Source organism: Mesoplodon mirus, assembly GCF_964341445.2.
Source record: "Mesoplodon mirus genome assembly, chromosome: 6".
Taxonomy (NCBI): Eukaryota; Metazoa; Chordata; class Mammalia; order Artiodactyla; family Ziphiidae; genus Mesoplodon; species Mesoplodon mirus.
The window spans coordinates 27,403,695-27,429,623 of record NC_138982.1 but is presented as its reverse complement, the minus strand read 5'-3'; the positions used below and the strand labels follow the sequence as shown (position 1 = coordinate 27,429,623).

The window sequence follows — 25,929 nt, the reverse complement described above, 5'->3', positions numbered from 1 at the left end:
CCGGGCGAGCGGGCTGCGCGGCGGCGCCTGGCGGGCTCTGCCGCCCGCGGAGGGACGGTGGGGCTTCTCGGAGCTGGCGGAGGTGGAGGGGGCGGGAGAGGGAGCCTGCGCCCGGCTGAGCCTGGAGGTGCGGGGCGGGCTCTGCGAGCGATCTCGGGGCTGTTCCTGCCGGAGCCGTGGCGGCTGGAACCAGCTCCTTCGCTCCTTCCATCCACCCCCTTCTCTCGAGCGGCCCCATCACCGCGTCGGGCCCCCCTCCCCTGCCGTCATCACGCTCCCCGTCTCCCTTCTTGGCACTTTCCTCTCGAACCATCCTCTGGACAAAGTTTGATGGAGAATTTCACACCACGCTGGAAAAATGCCGGTTATGAAAGGATTACTGGCGCCCCAGAACACCTTCCTCGACACCATCGCCACCCGTTTTGACGGAACACGTAAGTCTTGCACTTCGATGAGTTGCATGGGTTTTTTTTTTTTTTTTGAATGATTTTTCTCCTATAAATTACTTTCGTTCCCACCCTCCTTTTTGCACCAGTGGATTTTGTTTCCTTATGTTCCTGCCGAGGTGTCTTTTGTGCGGAGAATTTTTTTCCTCTCATGGTTCGGTGTAGTATTAACACTTCGGTGTAGCTGGCCCCCTTGACTCTTAGGTTTGGAAAGTCTGGAAAAGAACCTGAAGAAAGACCGACACCCGTGTTCACTGAGGGACCCTTAGTTCCTCGGTTTTTATTAATTTTATGAAGTGAAAATGAAAATTGTCCATATTGGTGAATTGCCAATCTGTCCTTATAGAGTTTCAAGGCTCCGTAAATTATAGGGAGAGTTTGGAATGTTCCTCGTCTATGGAGCTTCATTCTGTGATGTGTTTTGGATAGGCATGATACCATCTGAGTTTAAGAAATGCAACTAGAATCAAGATTGCCAAGTGTAAGCTTCCCGTAGAATTCTAAACGTTGAGTTTGTCAGAATCCCGATTCCTGCTTCTCAGGTATTGAGAGGTAGCATACCTTTCAATCTGAAATTATACTAACACTCGAGGAGAGACTGTTGGAGAAGGAGAAGCCGGGCGTTATATAAAGGTTGATCTGATCATAAGAGGAAGTTTCAACATAATTTTTTTGAGGGTGAATATTATTGGACGCTTAGCTTGTTTAAGCTTCTGTTTAAAAGCAAAGATATGGTGTGTGGATTCTTGGAGACTGTTGGGAAACGTTTGCAAGTTGTTCTCTTTCAGGACCACGGTCAGGTCCCCGTTCCTTCCCAGGCTTCTCAAACTCCCCTCTTCTTGACCAGTTGGTTTTCCCTGTAATGAGGAGTCTGTACTTTCACCCCCAGCAAAAGCTATCAATTGGTTTCACTGTGAATATCCACACCTTCCTCCTAGATTATGTTGCTTCTGCTGCTTCTGCGTGCTATCTTTCCTTTTCTGCCTGTTACACAAGACTTGTAGAAACTCATTGGTTCTAAAGGCTAGTAGTGATTCAGGCATCATTGTTTTTTAGGATGATGGCATATTTCTTGGAGCTGATGTGAGAGAGCACATCTAACTCTATTTTCACTCCAGTCGTCTGGATACACAGTCTTACTACAGTGGGAAGTAAATCCTGGACTTTCGCACTTCAGGAGTAGTTGGAAAAGTTTATATGAGGGAGAAATGAACTATTTACTGGATTTTATTCAATTTTAGTTTTCAACCACCAGCCTACTCAGGGTAGTTGGTGTGAACATTCTTTCCAGTGTTTTCATCTTTATCTTTAGCCTTTCCTTCCCCTTTTATGTTCTAGATGTGTCAGACTGTATGAGTGAAGTGCAATGCTATTATTTATTTGTCTTCCTTAGATAATAATAGAAAAATATAATAAAATTTCAAACCCCTGCCAGTGACATCATACCCACCACCCAACCACTACACAAAATCACCACTGCTATCTTCATGCATGATTGTGGTTGCTACTATTTATTACCTAGGAACTGATCAGTTTCTAGTGGATGTTTGTTTTTGAAGTTGCAAATTTAAACCCAAAAGACTTTCGATATTGATCACAAGTGCATGTATTGAAAATGAGCTAACTGGTAAATGGTAGTTGCTTATCTCATTGTCATTTAAAGTTGAATGGAACGCAGTGTGTTCCCAGCATAGCCCTGGGAATTACTGCAGGGATATATTTAAGTACCAGTTGCTAATGAGAGGGGCTTTGGATCATCTGTGTGAGGCGACCTCTGCCTCTTTCACTATAACATTTGATAGACAGAAGGCATGTAGAGAAAGAATGGTGTACTAGTGAATATAGCTCTTTTTCTATTTTAACTACACATTAATGTGAATAAAATAGAAGGTTAGAAGTTTTAAATCGTTGTTTGGGAAGACCATCATCACATAACCAGCATTCAGAATATTAGTAAAACTAAAACTGTTGGAGATCATGCTTGGTCTGTTCTCCAAGGGTCTGTGGGATTCCTGGAGGGAACCACTTTGTATGAAATTATTCTGAAAATCAGTGAAGCAAATTTCAAAGTAATGAGTGACATAAAGTTTTACTTTAGCAAAATTTTGTTGAGAACTTTTAAAGATACCCCTCATCCCAATAAACCCCACTCAAGGAAAGAGGACTGTATCCTTTTCATTTGAATTGGAAGATGACTTGAATAACCTGAAATTTAAAAAAATACTTTAAGCAAATTTAAGCCACAAATTTTGCTAACATCATGGCATATCATTTTGCCTGCTAAATATTTAGTTTATCTTTTTCTATCTTTTATGTGTTGACACAATTTTATTAAGTATAATTACTATCCCTGAAACTCTTTTCCTATGATCATCCTTCTTTCTGTTGATTTTTTTTTATAACAGTCATTTATTTTCTTGTGCAAGATAAAACCATTTGAAAGTTTTAAATTAGCAAAATTGCCATTCGCCCAAATAAAAATTATACTGGAGAGTGCATAATGTTATTATACTCAAAATGTAATGTGTTTACTTGGTACATTTTCTGCCTTGTTAGGTATATTTTATAGTCATGTTTCTTATTTTGTTTTATTTTGGACAATATCATTGAAAAAATAAGAAAGCAAACAATAACCCTAGCAAATCACCTTGCTAACTTAACCACCATGAAATATTATTATTATCTTTATTGATTTAATACTGAAATGGAAAATAATAAATCTTAAAACATCATGTAAAATTTCTCCCAGGAAAAATTAAATATATGACAAGAAAAGCCTATAACATAATCTTACTAATTTATCAGTTGAGTTATTATCATCACAGGGCAACATAAAATAAGTTAATAATATATTTTGTCACCTAGTGACACTTTATTATTGAACATAATAGGATACTTTTTCTTTTTAATATTTAAGAAGTGAGCTGATGGTCAGGATTGAAAGTCAATAGTGGACCATTAATTGAAACTTTTTTCTCATATTCAATATAATTTTAAAAAACTATTGGAAAATATAAATCTTTTCACATAAAACTACCCTGACATATATTTACTCTTGAAATATGTTCTCCTGGTTTATGTTTAACTGAATGTAAATGAGACTTAGAAAAACTAAGAAGCTTGCAAACATTGAATATGTGTACCCCATTTAGGGGAAAAGGGTAACTCCAGTGAAATTCTTTGACTCATTGCATATAGCCATACTTCTCACTTGAAACACTTAAACACACACACATACACACACACACACAATCTTAACATTATGACCTGCATATAGTTTATTTTTACATCGTTCTTTTTTTTTTTTACACATTTAATATACTTTAAAAAATCCTTTCTGAATAGGCTTTTGCTTTAAGTACATGAATATTAATCTGGACAAAGGGAAATGATAATAACAGAACACATAAGTACATATTTTAAAAAATAGTTTTTCAGTACAAATATTTGCCACAGGGTACCATTTGAGAAAAACACATTTCTTTGAGGATATAAAACTTTCAAAGGGAAGTGTCCATTTTCCAACAAAATGGTGCATTAGCCTACATTTTCCAGTCACATCAAAATTTGGCAAGAACAATTCTTTCTCTTTGGGGTTAGTGAGACAAGATCTAAGCTCTAAAGGAAGTTTGTAGCCCAGTAGACTCTTATCAAGGAGATTCCATTCAAAGTATTCAGAAATAATGGTGGTTTAGACATTCATTTGTATTTGCATATGTTTTATGTACTCCTGTTCAAAATGGTCCAAGGAAATTTGTTAAATTGAAACGCTTCCTTTCCAGAGGAAACTCAATGGAGTTTCTCTTCCCCTTTATACTTTCATCAAGGTACATAGATCTCTTAACTTCAGAAGCATAGAGAGAAGGGTAATGTACCCAATGCTGTAGGAAAGGGACACAATAAGGAAGGGGACAGTGGGGACTTCCTAAGTCTTTGCTGGGTTGTAGTTAGAAGAATATCATCAGAGGTATTTGGCTAATAAAAAAGAATGAGCTTCATTATGTATGGGTCTGTCTGTAAAAGGCTGTTACATGAAAACATTCAAAGAAATACCTAGCACTCCATAGATATCGCCCCACAAATGGGAGTTCATAAAGACTCGTTTGTATTTTTTGCATGCCATGAGTAGTCTCTTATTCCCATTCTGTATGTTTAGAGAGACAGTTCCCACGTCAGTTTTCTATTTCCGGATACTGAATTACCACGCATTCAGTGGCTTATCATCTCACACTTTCCGTAGGCCAGACATCCAGGCAAAGACTAGCTGGGTCCTGTGCTCAGGGCTTCCGGAGACTACAAGGCTGAAACCAAGTTGCCAGCTGAGGCTCGAGGCCCCCTTCCAAGCTCTCGTGGTTGCTGGCAGAATTTAGTTCCTTTTCTCAGCAACTGGAGGCTTCCTTCCGCCTCCTGACACACGGCCTCTTCCCCAGGCCCTCTTACAACAGAACAGCTTACTTCTTCACAATTACTCAGCCATAAAAAGGAATGAAATAATGCCGTTTGCAGCAACATGGGTGGACCTAGAGATGATCATACTAAGTGAAGTCAGTCAGACAGAGAAGGACAAATATAGTATGATATCGCTTATATGTGGAATCTGAAAAAAGGGTACAAATGAACTTCTGTACAAAACAGAAATAGACTCGCAGAGGTAGAAAACAAACTTACGGTGACTGGGGGAAAGGGGAGAGGTGGGATAAACTGAGAGATTGGGATTGACACACTACTATCTATAAAATAGGTAAGCAATAAGGACCTACTGTATACCACAGGGAATTCTACTCAATACCCTGTAATGGCCTGTATGGGAAAATAATCTAAAAAAAGAGTTATACATATACATATGTATATGTATAACTGATTCACTTTGCTGTACACCTAAAACTAACACAACATTGTAAATCAACTATACTCCAATAAAAATTGAAAAAAAGATCAGCAGGAATGCCTGTCGTTTAGAAGCTCACCTTGGTCAGGCCTACCCAGAATAATCTCCCTTTTGACTCAAAGTTGACTGATTATGGATCTTAATTACATCTGTAAAATCCCTTCTAAAATAATATGACCTGTCCAAACTCAAGGGAAAGGGACTAGATGGAGTGTTTACACAAGGGATTAGGAATCTCGGGAGCCAGTTTAGAATTCGACTTGCTACCGGTGCTGTCCCATTGCTGTACTATTATACGAAGCCTAACGTTCTCACATCTGTTCTTCTGTGAAGCAGATTTATTGAGCATGCTCTATGTAATTCTGTACGCACGTAAACTCTGCTGAGCTTGCATCAGCAGAGTTTGTGAATGTAAGGCCCAGCTCACTGGAGGGAGGGTTTGTCTTTATATTTGGTGATGGCATATGAGTCAACCTAGCCTAGCCGTGTTAGTCAGCTGTGTTAATCAGATTCTTCATTCTCTGATCTACAAGTAATGTGGGAGACATAGGGATATTTTCAGAATATTAATCCCAGTCTCTTGACAGGGTGCTTCTTCCTTCCAGATAAGGAAGGTTACATGGGGTCTGTTGGTCTGTGTACGGGTATCTTAATCTGCACTGGCGGGTGAACCAGTCCACAAATGTGGCATCTGCAAAGGACGCAAGACAGGTCCTTGTATTCTAAGGTGACTGAGCTGCTTCCACTTTATTTACCTTCTTAACCAGTTCTGTTACTGGGTTCGTATGTGGACTGTTTTGAAACAGTATGTTTTCCATCTTTTTCTTATGCTTCTAACCATGTTTCAGATTTTAAGAAACTCCCCATTATGCACTCTTATATTGAGGTTGACTGAGTTAAATTAAATAACTTTCTTTATGTAAACTTTATTCCAAGTTTACTAAAAAAACAGAAAAAAAGAATGAACAAGAGAGGGAGAGGGAGGAGAGAATAGAGAAGAGGGATAAGGAAAGAGGAATTATTTATTTTCATTCTTTTGACTTTGGAGATGAATTCTTTATCTTACAAAGGACTTATTGCATGGGTTCTCAAAACTTCCCTGCAATGAACAAAGTGTTTGATTTACAAAAATTTGGATTTAGGTATTTACCAGAAATGCATTTCTTTGGATGGGTGAGATATACAAATAAGAAGAAAAATTTTATTATGTAGTCTTTAAAAATACCAGATAATTTTGTTTTGACATCATCATATAGAGTAAAATAGATAGCTAACATGTTAAGAATAGAAGTTATACCCACAATTTTTTCTAGGCTCTGGCGTTTGGTGTTGCCTGTAGACCAGATCCAACACATATCTGGGAGGGCACAGGCTCTCTTAGGAAATCTTTACTTTATTCAATCAATCAAACATTTCTTCAATGCTATTTAATCCATGCTGACTATATACAAAGCCATTATGCTAGGATCTTTGGGAAAAATCATGCTTGTCCTTCTCTCAAAGAGGTCAATAAAAGTATGCACAAATTACCATCACATAGGTTGGAAGGGGATGCAACTGTTCAGGGTGAAGGACTGTGTACATTTAGATGAGGGAGGAATGATTTCCTCTGGGGGGGAATGAGCTGGGGGGAGTCATATAGTAAATGACTTCTGGGTGGGAATGATTGGCTCATATATGATAAGGGCAAGAAACAGTATTCCATTTACTTGGTCAATTTGTGCAGCACTTGTTCTTGAGGCTGGAAAGGGGGGCGTTTAAGGAGGATACCAAGTATCTTAGAGGACGTGAAAGGGTCAGTGTAGAGGCAACGGGACAATGGAAAGTCAATAAGGCCAGACGAGGAACATCTTTGAAGCCAGGGTGCTTTGTCATAATAAGCCATCGGAGGTGGTAGACCCATGTCTCGGTAAGAGAAATGTGTTGTCCTGTATGCCTGGTGTAAAAGCTCTCAACCTTCCCATGTTGTACAGGCTGATGCATGATACGGGAGAAATGTCAGTCTTGAAACTGAAGATATTTCTTCTTCTTTTTTTCTTTTTTTTAATTGAAGTATAGGTGACATACAATATTATATGTTACAGGTGTACAATAGAGTGATTCACAAATTTTAAAGGTCATATTCCATTTATAGTTATTATAAAATATTGGCTATATTCCCCATGTTGTACAATATATCCTTGTAGCTTATTTTATACCTAAGAGTTGTACCTCTTAATCCCCGACCCCTATATTGCCGCTTCCCCCTTTCCTCCTGAAGTGTTCATTCTTTCTAGCTAGAAATTACTTGCAGCTTTCACAAGAGTTTTTACCATTTTTTCAGCTTCTACCCATTAAGGTTTACAATACTTAGTGTCTGAATTTTAGCTTGGGTTCTCTGGACAAAGCTGAGAGTCCCTCAAGCCCATGGGCCTCAATTGGAAACAGCTACATTGGCTTGGTCTTGCCACTGAAAAAGCAAGATATTGTTGTACTGTGTGTGTGTGTATCTGGCCCCTATGTCTAGATGCTTTTAATTAACTATTTTCTTAAAACATTTATTTTATATTGGAATGCAGTTAATTAACAATGCTATTTAGTTTCAGGTGTACAGAAAAGTGATTCGGTTATACATGTAGAAGTATTACCTCTTGCAGTGTTTCCAGGTGTGCATACCAAATCACTAAGACACTTCTTACTATCTGTCCTAATAAAGGCTTTACACTTGAACAAGGGTCCCCTATTACGCAGCGGAATTGAGTGTTCTTCATTTGCTTATGGATGTCTGCTCTGCCCAGGAAGCTAACTTTCTCTTAGGAAAGGGAAAGATTGATTTCTGACCACAAGGTGAGTGCTGTTCTCCTCCAGGGCTGCTCACCCCTGTGTTGTACTGTAGAATGACGCCTGTGGAGAAGAAAAAGAATTGAGGGTGTGCTAGAATTCCATCCCTGTGAAGCCACTGGAGAAATGCCAACAGACAGAGGTACAGAACTGCAACATCTGCAGAGAAGTCCGTTCACCCAGGCCATACATATTTGCTGATACAGTCTAAACACTAAGTTTTAAAATCCATTTTGGTTTAGCAGAGCCTACAAACAAAAATGATGAGACTTCAACTTTACCTGTGTTATAGTTCATACTTAGCAACTGGAGTGATTGAAGAGTTTTCTCAGTAATTTAAACAGTCAAACGTAGTTCTTGCCTTATAAATTCCCTGGAAGATAAATTTTGCTTTCCTTTTTAGCTGTTAATACAACTATCCATCTCCCTCAAGCCCTTCAAAATTCACATGTCCCCAAATGAACTAATAATCTTTTCTAGCCCATGAAGCCTATTTATTCTCTGGCCCCATAATTGGCATCACCACCCACCCATTTCTTCAGGCTAGAAATCTGAGTCGGCCTCGACTGCGCATGCATCAGATTGGTTATCAGGTCTTTGAGATTTCACTTAGAAATGCCCTAATTTGGCTTCTCATCTCCCTCTTCCTTGCTTTTACTTTAGTTTGGATCCTGTTTCTTAGCGACACAATTGCAACCTTACTCTGTCTAGACTCCCGTGGCCATAAGCTCTCATCTGACCCGCTTGTGCCCCCTTCAGTCTGCATTGTCCCCAGAGTGATTTTCCTTAAAAGCACTATCATCATTTAATCATGTAACTGCCCACCGGTTCCCTGATACCTCTTGGAGGATGTCCAAAGCCCTTTGGGTCATCTAACCCCAAGATGATTTGGCAGCATCTTTTCCAGCCACTGCCTCCTGAGGCTGCAGACATACTCACCCCAAACACCCCGCTTGCTCATCCTGGGCCTCTGCATGGCACCCATCCTGAAGGTCCCCTTCTGTCCAAACTCTTTCTGTGAGGCTCCAAGTAGAGCCAGGTGACATTTCCTCTCTGCTGCCATGTTACCTTGCCCATCCCATCCCTCCAGTCAGCTCCTCTGTGTGCTCTAATGATCTGCTTTCGGATTTCAACACTCAACCATCAACTCCTTCAAATCTTCCTCACTTGGACTTATACTTGGAAGAAAGTGTTTGCTCAATAAATGTTTTTTTGGTAGAAGAATTTCATATTTCTTAAAGGCCAGGTCTATATATTAATTGTCTTTATTTCCCTTCACTGGTAACTGGTACTCCTTTTATACAGTGCTATGTGGTTAAATTTAGTTTCGAGACATAATTCTAGACTGGCTTCTAGCCCCTCATTTTCACATGGTTGAAGTACTAATTGATTTTATAAAACTCTAATGATAATAGTGACTACCATTCAGGGCATGTCTGCCTGCATGCTGTGTGCTGTGCTGGTGCTTTATCTGTTCCTACACAACCCAACACAGCAAGAAGGCAGGCAGTCCCCTTTCTGTTCCAGATGACAGGACTCAAGCTCAGAACTTTTCCAATGTTATCACAGTAGCCTGTGATTTTTCTACTATAGCCTGTGATTTTGCTACTATATCACACTGCCTCTAAAATGTGGTTTTTTAATAGTAAGTATAAACAGACTGGGACAATCTGTGATATCATTTCTAGTTTCTAAATCTTGCAAGAAGGGATTTCTGCTTTAAAGATTTTAGCCCTTTCTAGTTCATATGCTGCTTTGTTTTTCTCTTTTGATATACTATGCTTTAAGTACTTGTCACTTAAGAATGTGTTTAGATTGGTATTTAAGACTCATATCTGGAACTACTAAGTGCACTCACTGTGAAAAGCAGTTTTGTTCATCAAAGAAAATCTACTGTCCATTTTTTTTTAAATAAAGAAACCCATTTTCTTTGAGATTTTGGTGTTTAGAATTTGCTGACTTTAGAACTTCCTTGTGATAGTTTTGTTGTCAGGCTAATCTTTCCGTAGAAGATATTCTAATTCTCATGGCTGTTATAGTGACATCATTTTGTATTTTTACCTTGTTAGTGTTTTACAGAGGGAATTCTTCTACCTATTTTGAGTCTGCTTTTATTGGGAGAAATATATTCTCCAGTGTCAGGCACTTTTAACAGCAGTCATTTACCTTTACAATGAACTTACAGTCAGAAATAAGGGTACCTAGCTCTCTAACTCTCAAATCTAATTTAAAGCTCTTTTCTTTTTTCATGTTTTTCTTTTTCTTTTCTTTTGGACAGATTTCCTTATTGTACCTGTGAGTCCAACCAGTTTCTTACTCTAGTTATTGAACTAGAGGGAACTGAGATCAGAGTGCTATTCAGTCTTTCCATATTTTGATTGTCTAGAAAAAATGATCTATGTAAGAAGTTCAGGTGTTATCAAACTGTCAAGTACCCACTTTGACAGGAAGTAGCTTGTCCTTAAGTGTGATATTCTGGCTATTCCTCCAATGGAGAGAATCATGTAGAAGATTAAATGGGGCATATTTTTTATCTCAATGCAGAAATAAATGTTTCTGTTGTGATTCCATTAATTGTGAAGGAGAATGAATGTCTTGAGACTGGAGCTTTTGTTTTGCATTGTAACTTTTGATTTGAATAAACGTTATAAAATTATTTGGAAGATAGTAATAATAGCTAATATTTGCCTAGCATTTCAGTGTATTCATTCTTTTTTTCCATCTCTTGAATTGCTTTTGAACTAATAGATAAAAAGTGGCTTCCTATTGTAATTTTTAACATACATTTACTTTACTGTAAGTGAAGTTGAGCATTATTTAATATATTTAAGTTCTATTTGAATTTCCTTTCCTGGACATTATTTGTTCATATTCATTGCCCTTTATTAATTAAATTGTTGGCATTCTCTTTTTGACATCTATGAGCTCTTTACAGAATAACAAAATGAATACTTTACTGGTGGTGTTAATGTATATGTTTTCTCCAATTTTGGTGGGATTTTTTCTTTTTATGTAAGTGAATTAATCAATTTTCCCCTTATGATTTCTGTGTTTTGTGTCATACTTAGGTATTTTCTATTCCGAAATTATTTAAAAAATACATCCTATGTGTTCTACCATAGTTTCATTTTGTATGTTAATTTTTTCTCCTCTATTAGTAAGTTCTGTCATTTAATCTATTGAGTACAACGTAGGGATCAAATTTTTCCTTCCTAGATTCCTATCCAATTTTCTAACAATATTTTTCAATAATTAATCTTTTCTACACTGATTTGAAACATCTAGTTTATCATATTCCATATTTCTATATGTAATTATTTCTATATTTTGACTTGCTATCCTATTACATTCATCTATTTTTTTCTTTATGTGTAGTTCCACAGGTTTAATTATAGAAGTTTTATGACGTGCATCAAAAGTCCCATTCCATTCTATTTTTCCCCCCAGAATTTTACTTGGCTAATCATACTTATTTGGAAGTCCACAGGAACTTAAGAATCAGATTATATAGTGGGAAAAAAACCCCGATGATATTTTTAATGGAATCTCCTGGAGGAAAATGACATTTTTATAATGTTGAAAATTCATATCCAAAAATTTGCCACGTATTTCTTTCACATCTTTTTTGGGATTCTCAATAAAGCTCTTGCACATTTCTGCTTTATTTGATTCCTAGTAATTTCATCTTTGTAACTGTTATGTAAAATGGATTCTTTTCTTCCACCGTTTAGTTTTTCTAATTCAGCCATGTTTATTTATTTGAAGGCTATTGATTCTTATATTTTATTGTTTTTCTAACCAGCCAGCTTGCTGAGTTTCTATTATTCTTTGTAATAATTTTGCAATTGTTTTTTTTTTGAGGTTTTAAGGTAACAAATAATATTGCCATCAAATAATGAAAAGTTAGTTTTCTTGTTTCCAATTTTCACAAGTCTTACTTTTTGCCCCCTTAATTTTTTTTTTTTTTTTTTTTTTTTTTTTTTTTTTTGGCTGCATTGAATCTTTGTTACTGTGCGCAGGCTTTCTCTAGTTGTGGTGAGCGGGGGCTACTCTTGGTTGCGGTGCGCGGGCTTCTCATTGCAGTGGCTTCTCTTGTTGTGGACCACGGGCTCTAGGCACACGGGCTTCAGTAGCTGTGGCACATGGCTCAGTAGTTGTGGCTCGTGGGCTCTAGAGCGCAGGCTCAGTAGTTGTGGTGCACGGGCTCAGTTGCTCCGTGGCATGTGGGATCTTCCCGGACCAGGGCTCGAACCAGTGTCCCCTGCATTGGCAGGCGGATTCTTAACCACTGTGCCACCAGGGAAATCCCTGTCCCCTTAATTTTTTTTCCTATTGTCTAGTTGTTTTGGCTAGTATTATAAATACTATAAAAATGATGATGATAAAGAATATCCTTCTTGTTCCTGACTTTAACAGGAATTATTTTAGTGTTTTTCTAAACACTAGTTTGAGAAATAAATATTTTATTATTAAGAGATTTTGTCATGTATTCCTATTTTATTAAGCAATTTTATCAACTCTTTTCATCATCTATTCAAATAATTCTATGTTTCTTGTTGAATTAATTAATTTGGTGGATTCTTTTGACAGATTTTATAAACTATCTTTGCATTCTTTCATTAGAGGTTTCTTGGACATGTTACTAGGTTTTACTTGTTAATGTTTTACTTAGTATTTCACTTAGAATTTTACTTGTTAATATTTTATTTAGAATTTTAGAATGTGTGTGTGTAATAGTCATTATTTTCTTTGTTTTGCATGTGTGTATTATTGGAATTTTGTTGGGGACCACAGATCCATATCTGTGCTACTTATAATGTAGAGTCATTGGGTTTAGAATTTGTGCCAAATTTTTCTTATTTTAATAAATTATCATTATTTATTACATTGGTGAGGTTTATAATGGTATAATTTACATGTAGTAAAATCACCCCTTATAAGTATATAATTCGATGAATTTTGCAAAATGTGTACAGTCATAAAACCACCACCACAATCAAGATTTGGAACAGTATCTCTCCCCCCTCTCCCCAAGGTCAGTACCCTCCCCCCACTTCCAGTCCCTAGGACAACTAATCTGTTTTCCATCCCTGTGGTTTTGCCTTTTCTAGGTTGTAAGGTTAATCAAATCATACAGTATGTAGCATTTTTTTGTGTGTGTGTGGGGGGTGGGGGGTGGGGAAGGTGGAGGTGTCCGCCTTCTTTCACTTGTCATAATGCTTTTGCAATTAAGTAATTTTTTTGCATGTGTCAGTACTATTTTATTGTTGAAACTTTTATTCAGTTTTGATTTGTCTTCTTATACATGTAGAAAAAAATGAAGCAACAGTAGTTAATGTATTGATTCAATAGTAGAAGAGCTTCATAACTATTAATACCGTCAGGATTTTCTATGGAAAATCCATTAATCTTAATAATACTTGAGTTTTTGCATCAAATTTATGGATATAAGTAAAGCTTTCCAAAGTTTGTTTTATAGAAGGTAAATCATATATTATTTTAAATGTTATTGTAAATTCAGTTAAATGGATGATTAAAAATAAAGTTACTTGTTTTGTGATGAGAAGACAAATGTAGGTTTTGGTAGAGCACAGTGTCATAGTAAAGACAGTGTTCATTAAATTAAACAATGTATGGAGAAGGAAGAAATGTGCTTGGACTTGGATGTAGTGAATGCATAGTACATTTTTCTGCCCCCAAAATGGTGCATTCTGTCAATCACTATAGAGGCTGTAATGGTCAAAGTTACCAAATATGTTTATATATGAAGAATTAGTTACAGTAGTTACACTACATGATGTTTGTTAAATACAGAAAAAACATGTGGCATGGCAATACATGGTTTTTCTTTTTACTGTCGTCATCAGTCATAATTTTAAAGTGTCTGAGCCTTTGAATGAATGCTTTGTAAACAATCTAAGTGTCTGACAGTTATTATTCTTTTCTGAATGAACCTTTTATATTTTCTTTTCATTTTATTTGAAATCACTTGAAAATATTTAATCAAAGTATTTAATAAACAGTATCAAAAACTTCATTTTAGTGGATAGCGAGGATTGTAAACCAAACTGTGAGACAAGAATACATTGAGGACCCCGGAGGAAGATGGCGGAAGAGTAAGACGCGGAGATCACCTTCCTCCCCACAGATACATCAGAAATTCATCTACACGTGGAACAACTCCTACAGAACACCTATTGAACGCTGACAGAAGACCTCAGACCCCTCAAAAGGCAAGAAACTCCCCACATACCTGGGTAGGGCAAAAGAAAAAAAGAATAAACAGAGACAATAGGATAGGGACGGGACCTGCACCAGTGGGAGGGAGCCGTGAAGGAGGGAGGGTTTCTACACACTACAAGCCCCTTCGCGGGCGGAGACTACAGGTGGCGGAGGGGGAAAGCTTCGGAGTAGCGGAGGAGAGCACAGCAACAGGGGTGTGGAGGGCAAAGCGGAGAGATTCCGGCACAGAGGATCGGTGCCCTCAGGCACTCACCAGCCCGAGAGGCTTGTCTGATCGGCCGCCGTGGCGGGGGGGCTGGGAGCTGAGGCTCGGGTATCGGCTTTCAGTCAGAGCGCAGGGAGAGGACTGGGGCTGGCGGCAGGAAGAGAGCCTGAAGGGGTTAGTGCACCACGGCTAGCCCGGAGGGAGTCCGGGGAAAGGGTCTGGAGCTGCCGAAGAGGCAAGAGACTTTTTTCCCTTTTGTTTCCTGGTGCGCGAGGAGAGGGCATTAAGAGGGCTGCTTAGGGAAGCGCTGGAGACAGGCGCGAGCCGCGGGTAAGGCGCGGACCTCGGAGACGGGTGTGGGCGGCCGCCGTCGCCGCGGCCCGCCGCCGCCGCCGCCGCCGCCGCCACCGCCGACGCGGCCCGCCGACGCCGCGGCCCACCGCCGACGCCGACGCCGACGCGGCCCGCCGCCGCCGCCGCCGCCGCTGCGGCCCGCCGCCGCCGCCGCCGCCGCCGACGCGGCCCGCCGACGACGCTGCTGCGGCCCGCCGCCGACGCCGCCGACGCCGCGGCCGCCGCTGACGCCGCGGCCCGCCGACGCCGCCGCCCGCCGCCGACGCCCGCCGCCGACGCCGCTGCCGACGCGGCCCACCGCCGCCGCCGCCCGCCGCCGCCGACGCGGCCCGCCGCCGCCGCCCGCCGCCGACGCCGCCGCCCGCCGCCGCGGGGCCTGTGTGCGGGCGCGGGTCGCTGTCCGCCCCGCCTTCCGGGGGGCCTGTGCACCCCGCCACTGCCGGGGTCCCGAGACCCGGGGGCAGCTTTCCCGGTAAAGCGCACGGAGCGCCACGGGCTGCTGCAACGTCACGCCGGCCTCTGCCGCCGCAGGCCCGCCCCACACTGCCCGCCCCTCCCTCCCCTCTGCCTGAGTGAGCCAGAGCCCCCGAATCAGCGGCTCCTTTAAACCCGTCCTGTCTGAGCGAAGAACGGACGCCCTCCGGCGACCTACGCACAGAGGCGGGGCCGGGTCCAAGGCTGAGACCAGGAGCTGTGAGAGCAGAGACAGGGAAATCTCTCTGTGCAGTCTCGGAGGCAGCGGATTAAAGCTCCACGGTCCATTTGATGTGCCCTGCGTCTGTGGAGTGCATGAATGGACAGCGAATCATCCCAAATTGAGGAAGTGGACTTTGAGGACAAGATTTAAGACTTTCCCCCCTTTTCCTCTTTTTACAACGAATTATTCCAAATTGAGGAGGTGGACTTGGAGAGCAAGATTTTTGATTTTTCCCCCTGCTCTCTTTTTGTGAATGTGTATGTGTAATCTTCTGTGTAAGATTCTCTCTCTATAGCTTTGCTTCCACCATATGTCCCAGGGTTCTATCGGTCCGTTTTTTTTTTTTTTCAATAATTACTTTCTAATTTTAATAACGCTACTATATTTCATACTTTATTCTAATTTACTTTACCTGCTCTTTCTTTTTTTCCTACCTTCCCTTCCTCCCTCCCTCCCTCCGCTCCTCCTTTCCTTCTTTCTTCTTTCCTCCCTCCCTCCCTCCCACCCTTCTTCTTTCCACTTTCTTTTTCTTTCCTTCCGCCCTCCCTCCCTCCTGTCTTTCTTTCTTTCTTTCCTTCCTCCCTCCCTCCCTCCCTTCTTCCATTCACTCTTCCTTTTGCTTTCCTTCCTCCCTCCCTTCCTCCTTTCTTTCCTTCTTTCTTTCCATCCTTCCTCCCTCCCTCCTTTCTTTCTTCCTTCCTTCCTTCCTTTCTTCCCTTCTTCCTTTCTTTCCCTCTCTCTTTCTTTCTTCTACTAATTCTTTCTCTCTACCTTTTCTCCCTGTTATTCTGAGCCGGGTGGATGAAAGGCTCTTGGTGCTGCAGCCAGGAGCCAGTGCTGTGCCTCTGAAGTGGGAGAGCCAACTTCAGGACACGGGTCCACAAGAGACCTCCCAGCTCCACATAATATCAAGCAGCGAAAATCTCCCAGAGATCTCCATCCCAACACCAGCACCCAGCTTCAGTCAACGACCAGCAAGCTACAGTGCTGGTCACCCTATGCAAAGCAACTAGCAAGGCAGGAACACAACCCCACCCATTAGCAGAGAGGCTACCTAAAAACATAATAAGGCAGTAGGCACCCCAAAACACACCACCAGACGTGGACCTGTCCCCCAGAAAGACAAGATCGAGCCTCAACCACCAGAACACAGGCATTAGTCCCCCCCACCAGGAAGCCTACACAACCTACTGAAACAACCTTAGCCACTGGGGTCAGACACCAAAAACAACGGGAACTACGAATCTACAGCCTGCAAAAAGGAGACCCCAAACACAGTAACATAAGCAAAATGAGAAGACAGAAAAACACACAGCAGGTGAAGGAGCAAGATAAAAGCCTACCAGACCTAACAAATGAAGAGGTAATAGGCAGTCTACCTGAAAAAGAACTCAGAATAATGATAGTAAAGCTGATCCAAGATTCTATTTCCAAGATCCATAATCTTGGAAATAGAATAGACAAAATGCAAGAAACAGTTAACAAGGACCTAGAAGAACTAAAGATGAATCAAGCATCGATTAAAAACACAATAAATGAAATGAAAAATACTCTAGATGGGATCAATAGCAGAATAACTGAGGCAGAAGAACGGATAAGTGAGGTGGAAGATAAAATAGTGGAAATAACTGATGCAGAGCAAAATAAAGAAAAAAGAATGAAAAGAACAGAGGACAGTCTCAGAGACCTCTGGGACAACATTAAACGCACCAACATTCGAATTATAGGGGTTCCAGAAGAAGAAGAGAAAAAGAAAGGGACTGAGAAAATATTTGAAGAGATTATAGTTGAAAACTTCCCTAATATGGGAAAGGAAATAGTTAATCAAGTCCAGGAGGCACAGAGAGTCCCATACAGAATAAATCCAAGGAGAAATACACCAAGACACATATTAATCAAACTGTCAAAAGTTAAACACAAAGAAATCATATTAAAAGCAGCAAGGCAAAAACAACAAATAACACACAAGGGAATCCCCATCAGGTTAACAGCTGATCTCTCAGCAGAAACTCTACAAGCCAGAAGGGAGTGGCAGGACATAATTAAAGTGATGAAGGAGAGAAACCTGCAACCAAGATTACTCTACCCAGCAAGGATCTCATTCAGATTTGATGGAGAAATTAAAACGTTTACAGACAAGCAAAAGCTGAGAGAGTTCAGCACCACCAAACCAGCTCTACAACAAATGCTAAAGGAACTTCTCTAGGCAAGAAGCACAACAGAAGGAATATACCTACAATAACAACCCAAAGCAATTAAGGAAATGGGAATAGGAACATACATATCAATAATTACCTTAAATGTAAATGGACTAAATGCTCCCACCAAAAGACACAGAGTGGCTGAATGGATACAAAAACAAGACCCATATATATGCTGTCTACAAGAGACCCACTTCAGACCTCGAGACACATACAGATTGAAAGTAAAGGGATGGAAAAAGATATTCCATGCAAATGGAAATCAAAAGAAAGCTGGAGTAGCAATTCTCATATCAGACAAAATAGACTTTAAAATAAGACTATTAGAAGAGACAAAGAAGGACACTACATAACGATAAAGGGATCGATCCAAGAAGAAGATATAACAATTGTAAATATTTATGCACCCAACATAGGAGCACCTCAATACATACGGCAAATACTAACAGCCATAAAAGGGGAAATCGACAGTAACACAATCATAGTAGGGGACTTTAACACCCCACTTTCACCAATGGACAGATCATCCAAAATGAAAATAAATAAGGAAACACAAGCTTTAAATGATACATTAAACAAGATGGACTTAGTTGATATTTATAGGACATTCCATCCAAAAACAACAGAATACACATTTTTCTCAAGTGCTCATGGAACATTCTCCAGGATAGATCATATCTTGGGTCACAAATCAAGCCTTGGTAAATTTAAGAAAATTGAAATTGTATCAAGTATCTTTTCCGACCACAATGCTATGAGACTAGACATCAATTACAGGAAAAGATCTGTAAAAAATACAAACACATGGAGGCTAAACAATACACTACTCAATAACGAAGTGATCACTGAAGAAATCAAAGAGGAAATTAAAAAATACCTAGAAACAAATGACAATGGAGACACGACGACCCAAAACCTATGGGACGCAGCAAAAGCAGTTCTAAGGGGGAAGTTTATAGCAATACAATCCCACCTTAAGAAACAGGAAACATTTCGAGTAAACAACCTGACCCTGCACCTAAAGCAATTAGAGAAAGAAGAACAAAAAACCCCCAAAGCTAGCAGAAGGAAAGAAATCATAAAGATCAGATCAGAAATAAATGAAAAAGAAATGAAGGAAACGATAGCAAAGATCAACCAAACTAAAAGCTGGTTCTTTGAGAAGATAAACAAAATTGACAAACCATTAGCCAGACTCATCAAGAAAAGAAGGGAGAAGACTCAAATCAATAGAATTAGAAATGAAAAAGGAGAAGTAACAACTGACACTACAGAAATACAAAAGATCATGAGAGATTACTATAAGCAACTCTATGCCAATAAAATGGACAACCTGGAAGAAATGGACAAATTCTTAGAAATGCACAACCTGCCAAGACTGACTCAGGAAGAAATAGAAAATATGAATAGACCAATCACAAGCACTGAAATTGAAACTGTGATTAAAAATCTTCCATCAAACAAAAGCCCAGGACCAGATGGCTTCACAGGCGAATTCTATCAAACATTTAGAGAAGAGCTAACACCTATCCTTCTCAAACTCTTCCAAACAATATCAGAGGAAGGAACACTCCCAAACTCATTCTACGAGGCCACCATCACCTTGATACCAAAACCAGGCAAGGATGTCACAAAGAAAGAAAACTACAGGCCAATATCACTGATGAACATAGATGCAAAAATCCTCAATAAAATACTAGCAAACAGAATCCAACAGCATATTAAAAGGATCATACACCATGATCAAGTGGGGTTTATTCCAGGAATGCAAGGATTCTTCAATATACGCAAATCAATCAATGTGATACACCATATTAACAAGTTGAAGGAGAAAAACCATATGATCATCTCAATAGATGCAGAGAAAGCTTTCGACAAAATTCAACACCCATTTATGATAAAAACCCTGCAGAAAGTAGGCATAGAGGGATCTTTCCTCAACATAATAAAGGCCATATATGACAAACCCACAGCCAACATCGTCCTCAATGGTGAAAAACTGAAACCATTTCCACTAAGATCAGGAACAAGACAAGGTTGCCCACTCTCACCACTCTTATTCAACATAGTTTTGGAAGTTTTAGCCACAGCAATCAGAGAAGAAAAGGAAATAAAAGGAATCCAAATCGGAAAAGAAGAAGTAAAGCTGTCACTGTTTGCAGATGACATGATACTGTACATAGAGAATCCTAAAGATGCTACCGAAAAACTACTAGAGCTAATCAATGAATTTGGTAAAGTAGCAGGATACAAAATTAATGTACAGAAATCTCTGGCATTCCTGTACACTAATGATGAAAAATCTGAAAATGAAATCAAGAAAACACTCCCATTTACCATCGCAACAAAAAGAATAAAATATCTAGGAATAAACCTACCTAAGGAGACAAAAGACCTGTATGCAGAAAATTATAAGACACTGATGAAAGAAATTAAAGAAGATACAAATAGATGGAGAGATATACCATGCTCCTGGATTGGAAGAATCAATATTGTGAAAATGACTGTACTACCCAAAGCAATCTACAGATTCAATGCAATCCCTATCAAACTACCACTGGCATTTTTCACAGAACTAGAACAAAAAATTTCAAAATTTGTTTGGAAAAATAAAAGACCCCGAATAGCCAAAGCAATCTTGAGAACGAAAAACGGAGCTGGAGGAATCAGGCTCCCTGACTTCAGACTATACTACAAAGCTACAGTAATTAAGACAGTGTGGTACTGGCATAAAAACAGAAAGATAGATCAGTGGATCAGGATAGACAGCCCAGAGATAAACCCATGCACATATGGCCAACTTATCTTTGATAAAGGAGGCAGGAATGTACAGTGGAGAAAGGACAGCCTCTTCAATAAGTGGTGCTGGGAAAACTGGACAAGGACATGTAAAAGTTTGAGATTAGATCATTCCCTAACACCATACACAAAAATAAGCTCAAAATGGATTAAAGACTTAAATGTAAGGCCAGAAACTATCAAACTCTTAGAGGAAAACATAGGTAGAACACTCTATGACATAAATCACAGCAAGATCCTTTTGGACCCACCTCCTAGAGAAATGGAAATAAAAACAAAGATAAACAAATGGGACCTAATGAAACTTCAAAGCTTTTGCACAGCAAAGGAAACCATAAACAAGACCAAAAGACAACCCTCAGAATGGGAGAAAATATTTGCAAATGAAGCAACTGACAAAGGATTAATCTCCAAAATTTACAAGCAGCTCATGCAGCTCAATATCAAAAAAACAAACAACCCAATCCAAAAATGGGCAGAAGACTTAAATAGGCATTTCTCCAAAGAAGATATACAGACTGCCAACAAACACATGAAAGAATGCTCAACATCATTAATCATCAGAGAAATGCAAATCAAAACTACAATGAGATATCATCTCACACCAGTCAGAATGGCCATCATCAAGAAATCTAGAAACAATAAATGCTGGAGAGGGTGTGGAGAAAAGGGAACACTCTTGCACTGCTGGTGGGAATGTGAATTGGTACAGCCACTATGGAGAACAGTATGGAGGTTCCTTAAAAAACTAAAAATAGAACTACCATATGACCCAGCAATCCCACTACTAGGCATATACCCTGAGGAAACCATAATTCAAAAAGAGACATGTACCAAAATGTTCATTGCAGCTCTATTCACAATAGCCCGGAGCTGGAAACAACCTAAGTGTCCATCATCGGATGAATGGATAAAGAAGATGTGGCACATATATACAATGGAATATTACTCAGCCATAAAAAGAAACGAAACTGAGCTATTTGTAATGAGGTGGATAGACCTAGAGTCTGTCATACAGAGTGAAGTAAGTCAGAAAGAGAAAGACAAATACCGTATGCTAACACACATATACGGAATTTAAAAAAAAAAATGTCATGAAGAACCTAGGGGTAAAACGGGAATAAAGACACAGACCTACTTGAGAATGGACTTGAGGATATGGGGAGGGGGAAGGGTAAGCTGTGACAAAGCGAAAGAGAGGCATGGACATATATACACTACCAAACGTGGGGTAGATAGATGGTGGGAAGCGGCCGCATGGCACAGGGAGATCAGCTCGGTGCTTTGTGACCGCCTGGAGGGGTGGGATGGGGAGGGTGGGAGGGAGGGAGATGCATGAGGGAAGGGATGTGGGAACAGATGTATGTGTATGACTGATTCACTTTGTTATAAAGCAGAAACTAATAAAAAAAAATTGTGTAAAAAAAAAAAAAAAAAAAAAAAAAAAAGAATACATTGAAATGTATCACTAGACAAGTAAGGGGAAAAATTAAACAATAAGAGCTCAAACTAAGTGCTAGATTTAAGAATTTTCCTTTGCAATATTTCAACTTGGAAGACTTTTTTGATGAAGCTTCTGTATTTAATTGGATACATTTATCAGTACTGACACTGAATGCAGTTGAAAAGATCTGTGATTTTTTTTTTTTTTTTTTTTTTTTTTTTTTTTGCTGTACGCGGGCCTCTCACTGCTGTGGCCTCTCCCGTTGCGGAGCACAGGCTCCGGACACACAGGCTCCGCGGCCATGGCTCGCGGGCCCAGCCGCTGCGCGGCATGTGGGATCCTCCGAGATAGGGGCACGAACCCGTGTCCCCTGCATCGGCAGGCGGACTCTCAACCACTGCGCCACCAGGGAAGCCCAAGATCTGTGATTTTGCAGCACCTACATTTGACAAAACACTGAAAAGAATTATAGAGATACCTTTTATGATAAATTTTTTATATTATAGAAATTTTTGAAGGTAATTACTCCGAATAAAGAAACATGAGAGGACCAATGAGGTATTTGAACTGAAATATTTACACTTTTCAACATATAGAATTGAGATATTGTCAATGTAGCAAAATTTGGGGGACAAATAGAATTGAGAATATCCTCTGTGTAGCAGAATTTGTCATGTGTCTACAAGGTATTTCAGTAACTACAGAGTATCTTTTCAATGAAAACTTTTCATGGTCTATAGCAAAGAGTTAATTGAAGATGCCCACAATTTCAAATTTATTTACCATAAAATGCATCATTAAGGAAAATTACAGGCAGTTTTATGGAAAAAAATTTAAATAATATATAGATACAAAAGAAATATTGTTTAGAATAATACCAGCAACTTGGTGTAATAGACAAATATGGCTAAGTACATGACCAATATGTGAAAATATAATGAAAAATCATTGTGCTTAGGTGCTTATTTTATTTTCTGGTAATATATAGATACTATCTCATAGAAATAATACTATGTTTCAAAATAGTTTTGGAAGAAAGAAAGGTTATAGGTTCACTGATATAGTAGAACTAGTCAAAAATAAAAAAAGTAAATACTTTAATAATTATATAATTTTATTCTTTGATACCTATTTTCACTTTCAAAGGAATCCCCAAGTCATCCTATGATATGCCCACCTCATAACAAGATATTCACAGCTGTTTGAAATACTGCTTTTTGACCTCCTTAGGTCTCCAAGTACAAATTTCTTTAAGTTAGACTTTTTATACAATTTACTTTTGATACTATCTTCTGAGGTAGATTGATGAAGTTGGGGAAATTTTATCCCCCATTTGTAATTGTTAATATAAATATTAAAATAAATTTTCATGTGTTTATATAACACTGTTTGCTATCTCTTTAATTTTGTTATACCAGATACCTTGAATGGAAGTGACTTGGGTCGCTATTGGCCTGTGATTATTCCTAAATATTTTTATTGTCATTTATTTATTATTTATTTTTTGCCGTTCTATAACTTTACTGAACAATCAGCAGTTAGTTCTCATCCACATTAACTGTCTGTAGATTTTTGAAAGTGGTGGCAGGTACATAGGTAACCAGCGTATAGAGCTTGTTTGGTGAATCTTCATCTTCATTACGTTTTCTGGACAACCGCACATGGATATGGTATGGGACATTCCTTATTCCTTTGGCGCAGCAGCTTTGTTAGCCGGGTGTCAACGCGTACATCTGGAGTTCCCATTTCCTTCATGGCAAACTTCTGGATTTCTCTGAGCACCCGAGGGGCATGCTTCTTGAAAGGCACTCCAGGGATGTGCTTGTGAATGTTGATAGTGTATTCTCTGGTCACCACCTCCTTGATGGCGGACCGGCCCTCTTCTTCTCACCGCGCTTCTTTGCCGGAGCCATCCTGACGGGCTATTGTCCCTATTTTAGAGAAGAGGACGCAGAGGACCCTAGAGAGCCTCAATATTTTGTCTCAAACTGGTACATGAAAGGGACGGACTCTTATTCTCATCCTTCAATTGCAAAACCCGTGTTCTTCCTTCAACTTTACTCTGATTTTCCTTTGAAAGAAGAAAAAGGGAGGAGAATTGACATTTAGTGAGTAACCATGAACCCAATGCTATGTTTGGCATTTTCACCTATATTAGTTTATTTAATCTCTGCAATAGTGCAAGGGAGATGTTTTTATTCCTACTTCATGGATAGGGAAATTGAAACCCAGGAAGGCTGAATAAATTGCCAAAAGTCACACACTTTACAGGTAGTGAAGCTGGAATTTACACATTTTGTTTTGACTAAGCAGTCTGGGTTTAATTAAAAAGACAAAAAATTGGGGCTTCCCTGGTGGCGCAGTGGTTGAGAGTCCGCCTGCCCATGCAGGGGACACGGGTTCGTGCCCCTGTCCGGGAAGATCCCACATGCCACGGAGCGGCTGGGCCCATGAGCCATGGACACTGAGCCTGCACGTCCGGAGCCTGTGCTCCGCAACGGGAGAGACCACAACAGTGAGAGGCCTGCATACCAAAAAGACAAAAAATTGGAGCTAAATTGTAAGGCATTCAGTTTATTAGGATTAAGATCTTAATGGTTATGGTTGACTTCACTTTGAGATATAAACCACTTTTGTGCTTTTTAAGAACACACCATTTGGGAAACTCAATTCAGAAAGTTACAGAGTGGCAGTGTTTTATAAACAGTAGTTAGTGGATTGTCCAGGAATTTACTTCCCTTGTTAGAATAAATACCCAAAATGGTTTCTTGTTATGTGAGGGGTCATAGCTGTTGATGCTGGAGATAACTTGAGTGCCACAAGCCTAGAGTTATCTATAGAACAATGTTACACTAACTTGAATTTTAAAATGCTTCTGGCCAGTCACTGTTTGCATAGGAGTGGGAGGGGATGGAGAAGGGTGGAATCACAAAGAAGCATGAGAAAGCTTTTGGGTCTAGGTAAGGTGCATCTGCTGTGTTCGTAACCTCCTATTTCTTTGTTTCCCTTCTTTAACAGTTCCCCAAACTCTATCTCACATGTACACTCCTATAGATACACACACACACACACACGCGCGTGCACGCACACACAATTTATAATTTAGTATCACTTCAATTAAATGTTAATTGCTCCCAAAGTATAGTATCTTATATAATGTAATCGTTTCTCAGGCTTAAAGAATTTACAACATTTTCCAATACCAGAGAGTTAGATGGGGAAGAGATTTTGGAAATGTGAAATGGCTTGTGTTTTTTCCGTGAACTTGCTTAAGAATGCTCAAAGCTGAATGTTCAACGTGTTTTAGCAAGAGTATGAGTCCCTCTGGCATGGATTTTAAGGAAAGATACTATTCCCAGCCACATAGCCTCTTTATTGGTCTTACTTGTTCTAATGTCCTCATTTATTTGTTTTTATAAATTATATATATTTCTGTGAGCCACATGAATAATTTGTTTTTTGGAACAATTCGTCATATAAATAAACATAAGTTTTAAGAAAACTTGTTTTTGTTTTTGTTTTCTGAGAGACTTTTTCACTGGCTTAGAGTTTTCTAGGTTAAATTAGGTCCTTTGGAGGATGCAGCTCATATTTTTTGCTCTTATTCTTTCAAATTTATAAGATTGCTTATTTTTCAGTGACCAGAGGGGTAGAAACTAAGATTCAGGGAAAAATGAATGATCCATCCTAGCAACATATTTTTCAAGTTGTCATTTGTTGAGGGTGGATGCAAATGGCAAAGATACATGGCTTTCCTTCATTTCTTCTTCAGTTTTCACATAGATATTCAGTAGCTTGAATCTATAAATAAATGAGCCTATCAGGAGTAAGA

At 39.5% G+C, this 25,929-nt stretch overlaps 1 protein-coding gene and 1 pseudogene across 2 annotated transcripts in view; one reads left to right on the top strand and one right to left on the bottom strand.

Moving 5' to 3' along the window:
• Window positions 1-358: 358 nt before the first annotated feature.
• Window positions 359-25,929, top strand: part of KCNH8 (potassium voltage-gated channel subfamily H member 8) — a gene marked incomplete at both ends in the record, with an annotated part of 347,867 nt that continues 322,296 nt past the window's right edge. Inside the window, one exon of the mRNA XM_082624208.1 lies at window positions 359-434. Within this exon, the coding sequence (XP_082480334.1) occupies window positions 359-434 (76 nt within the window). The remainder of the gene's footprint in view (window positions 435-25,929) is intronic.
• LOC309806473 (large ribosomal subunit protein eL31-like) lies at window positions 23,610-24,010 on the bottom strand (annotated as a pseudogene). The gene has a single exon. The product of its transcript is annotated as a large ribosomal subunit protein eL31-like (transcript).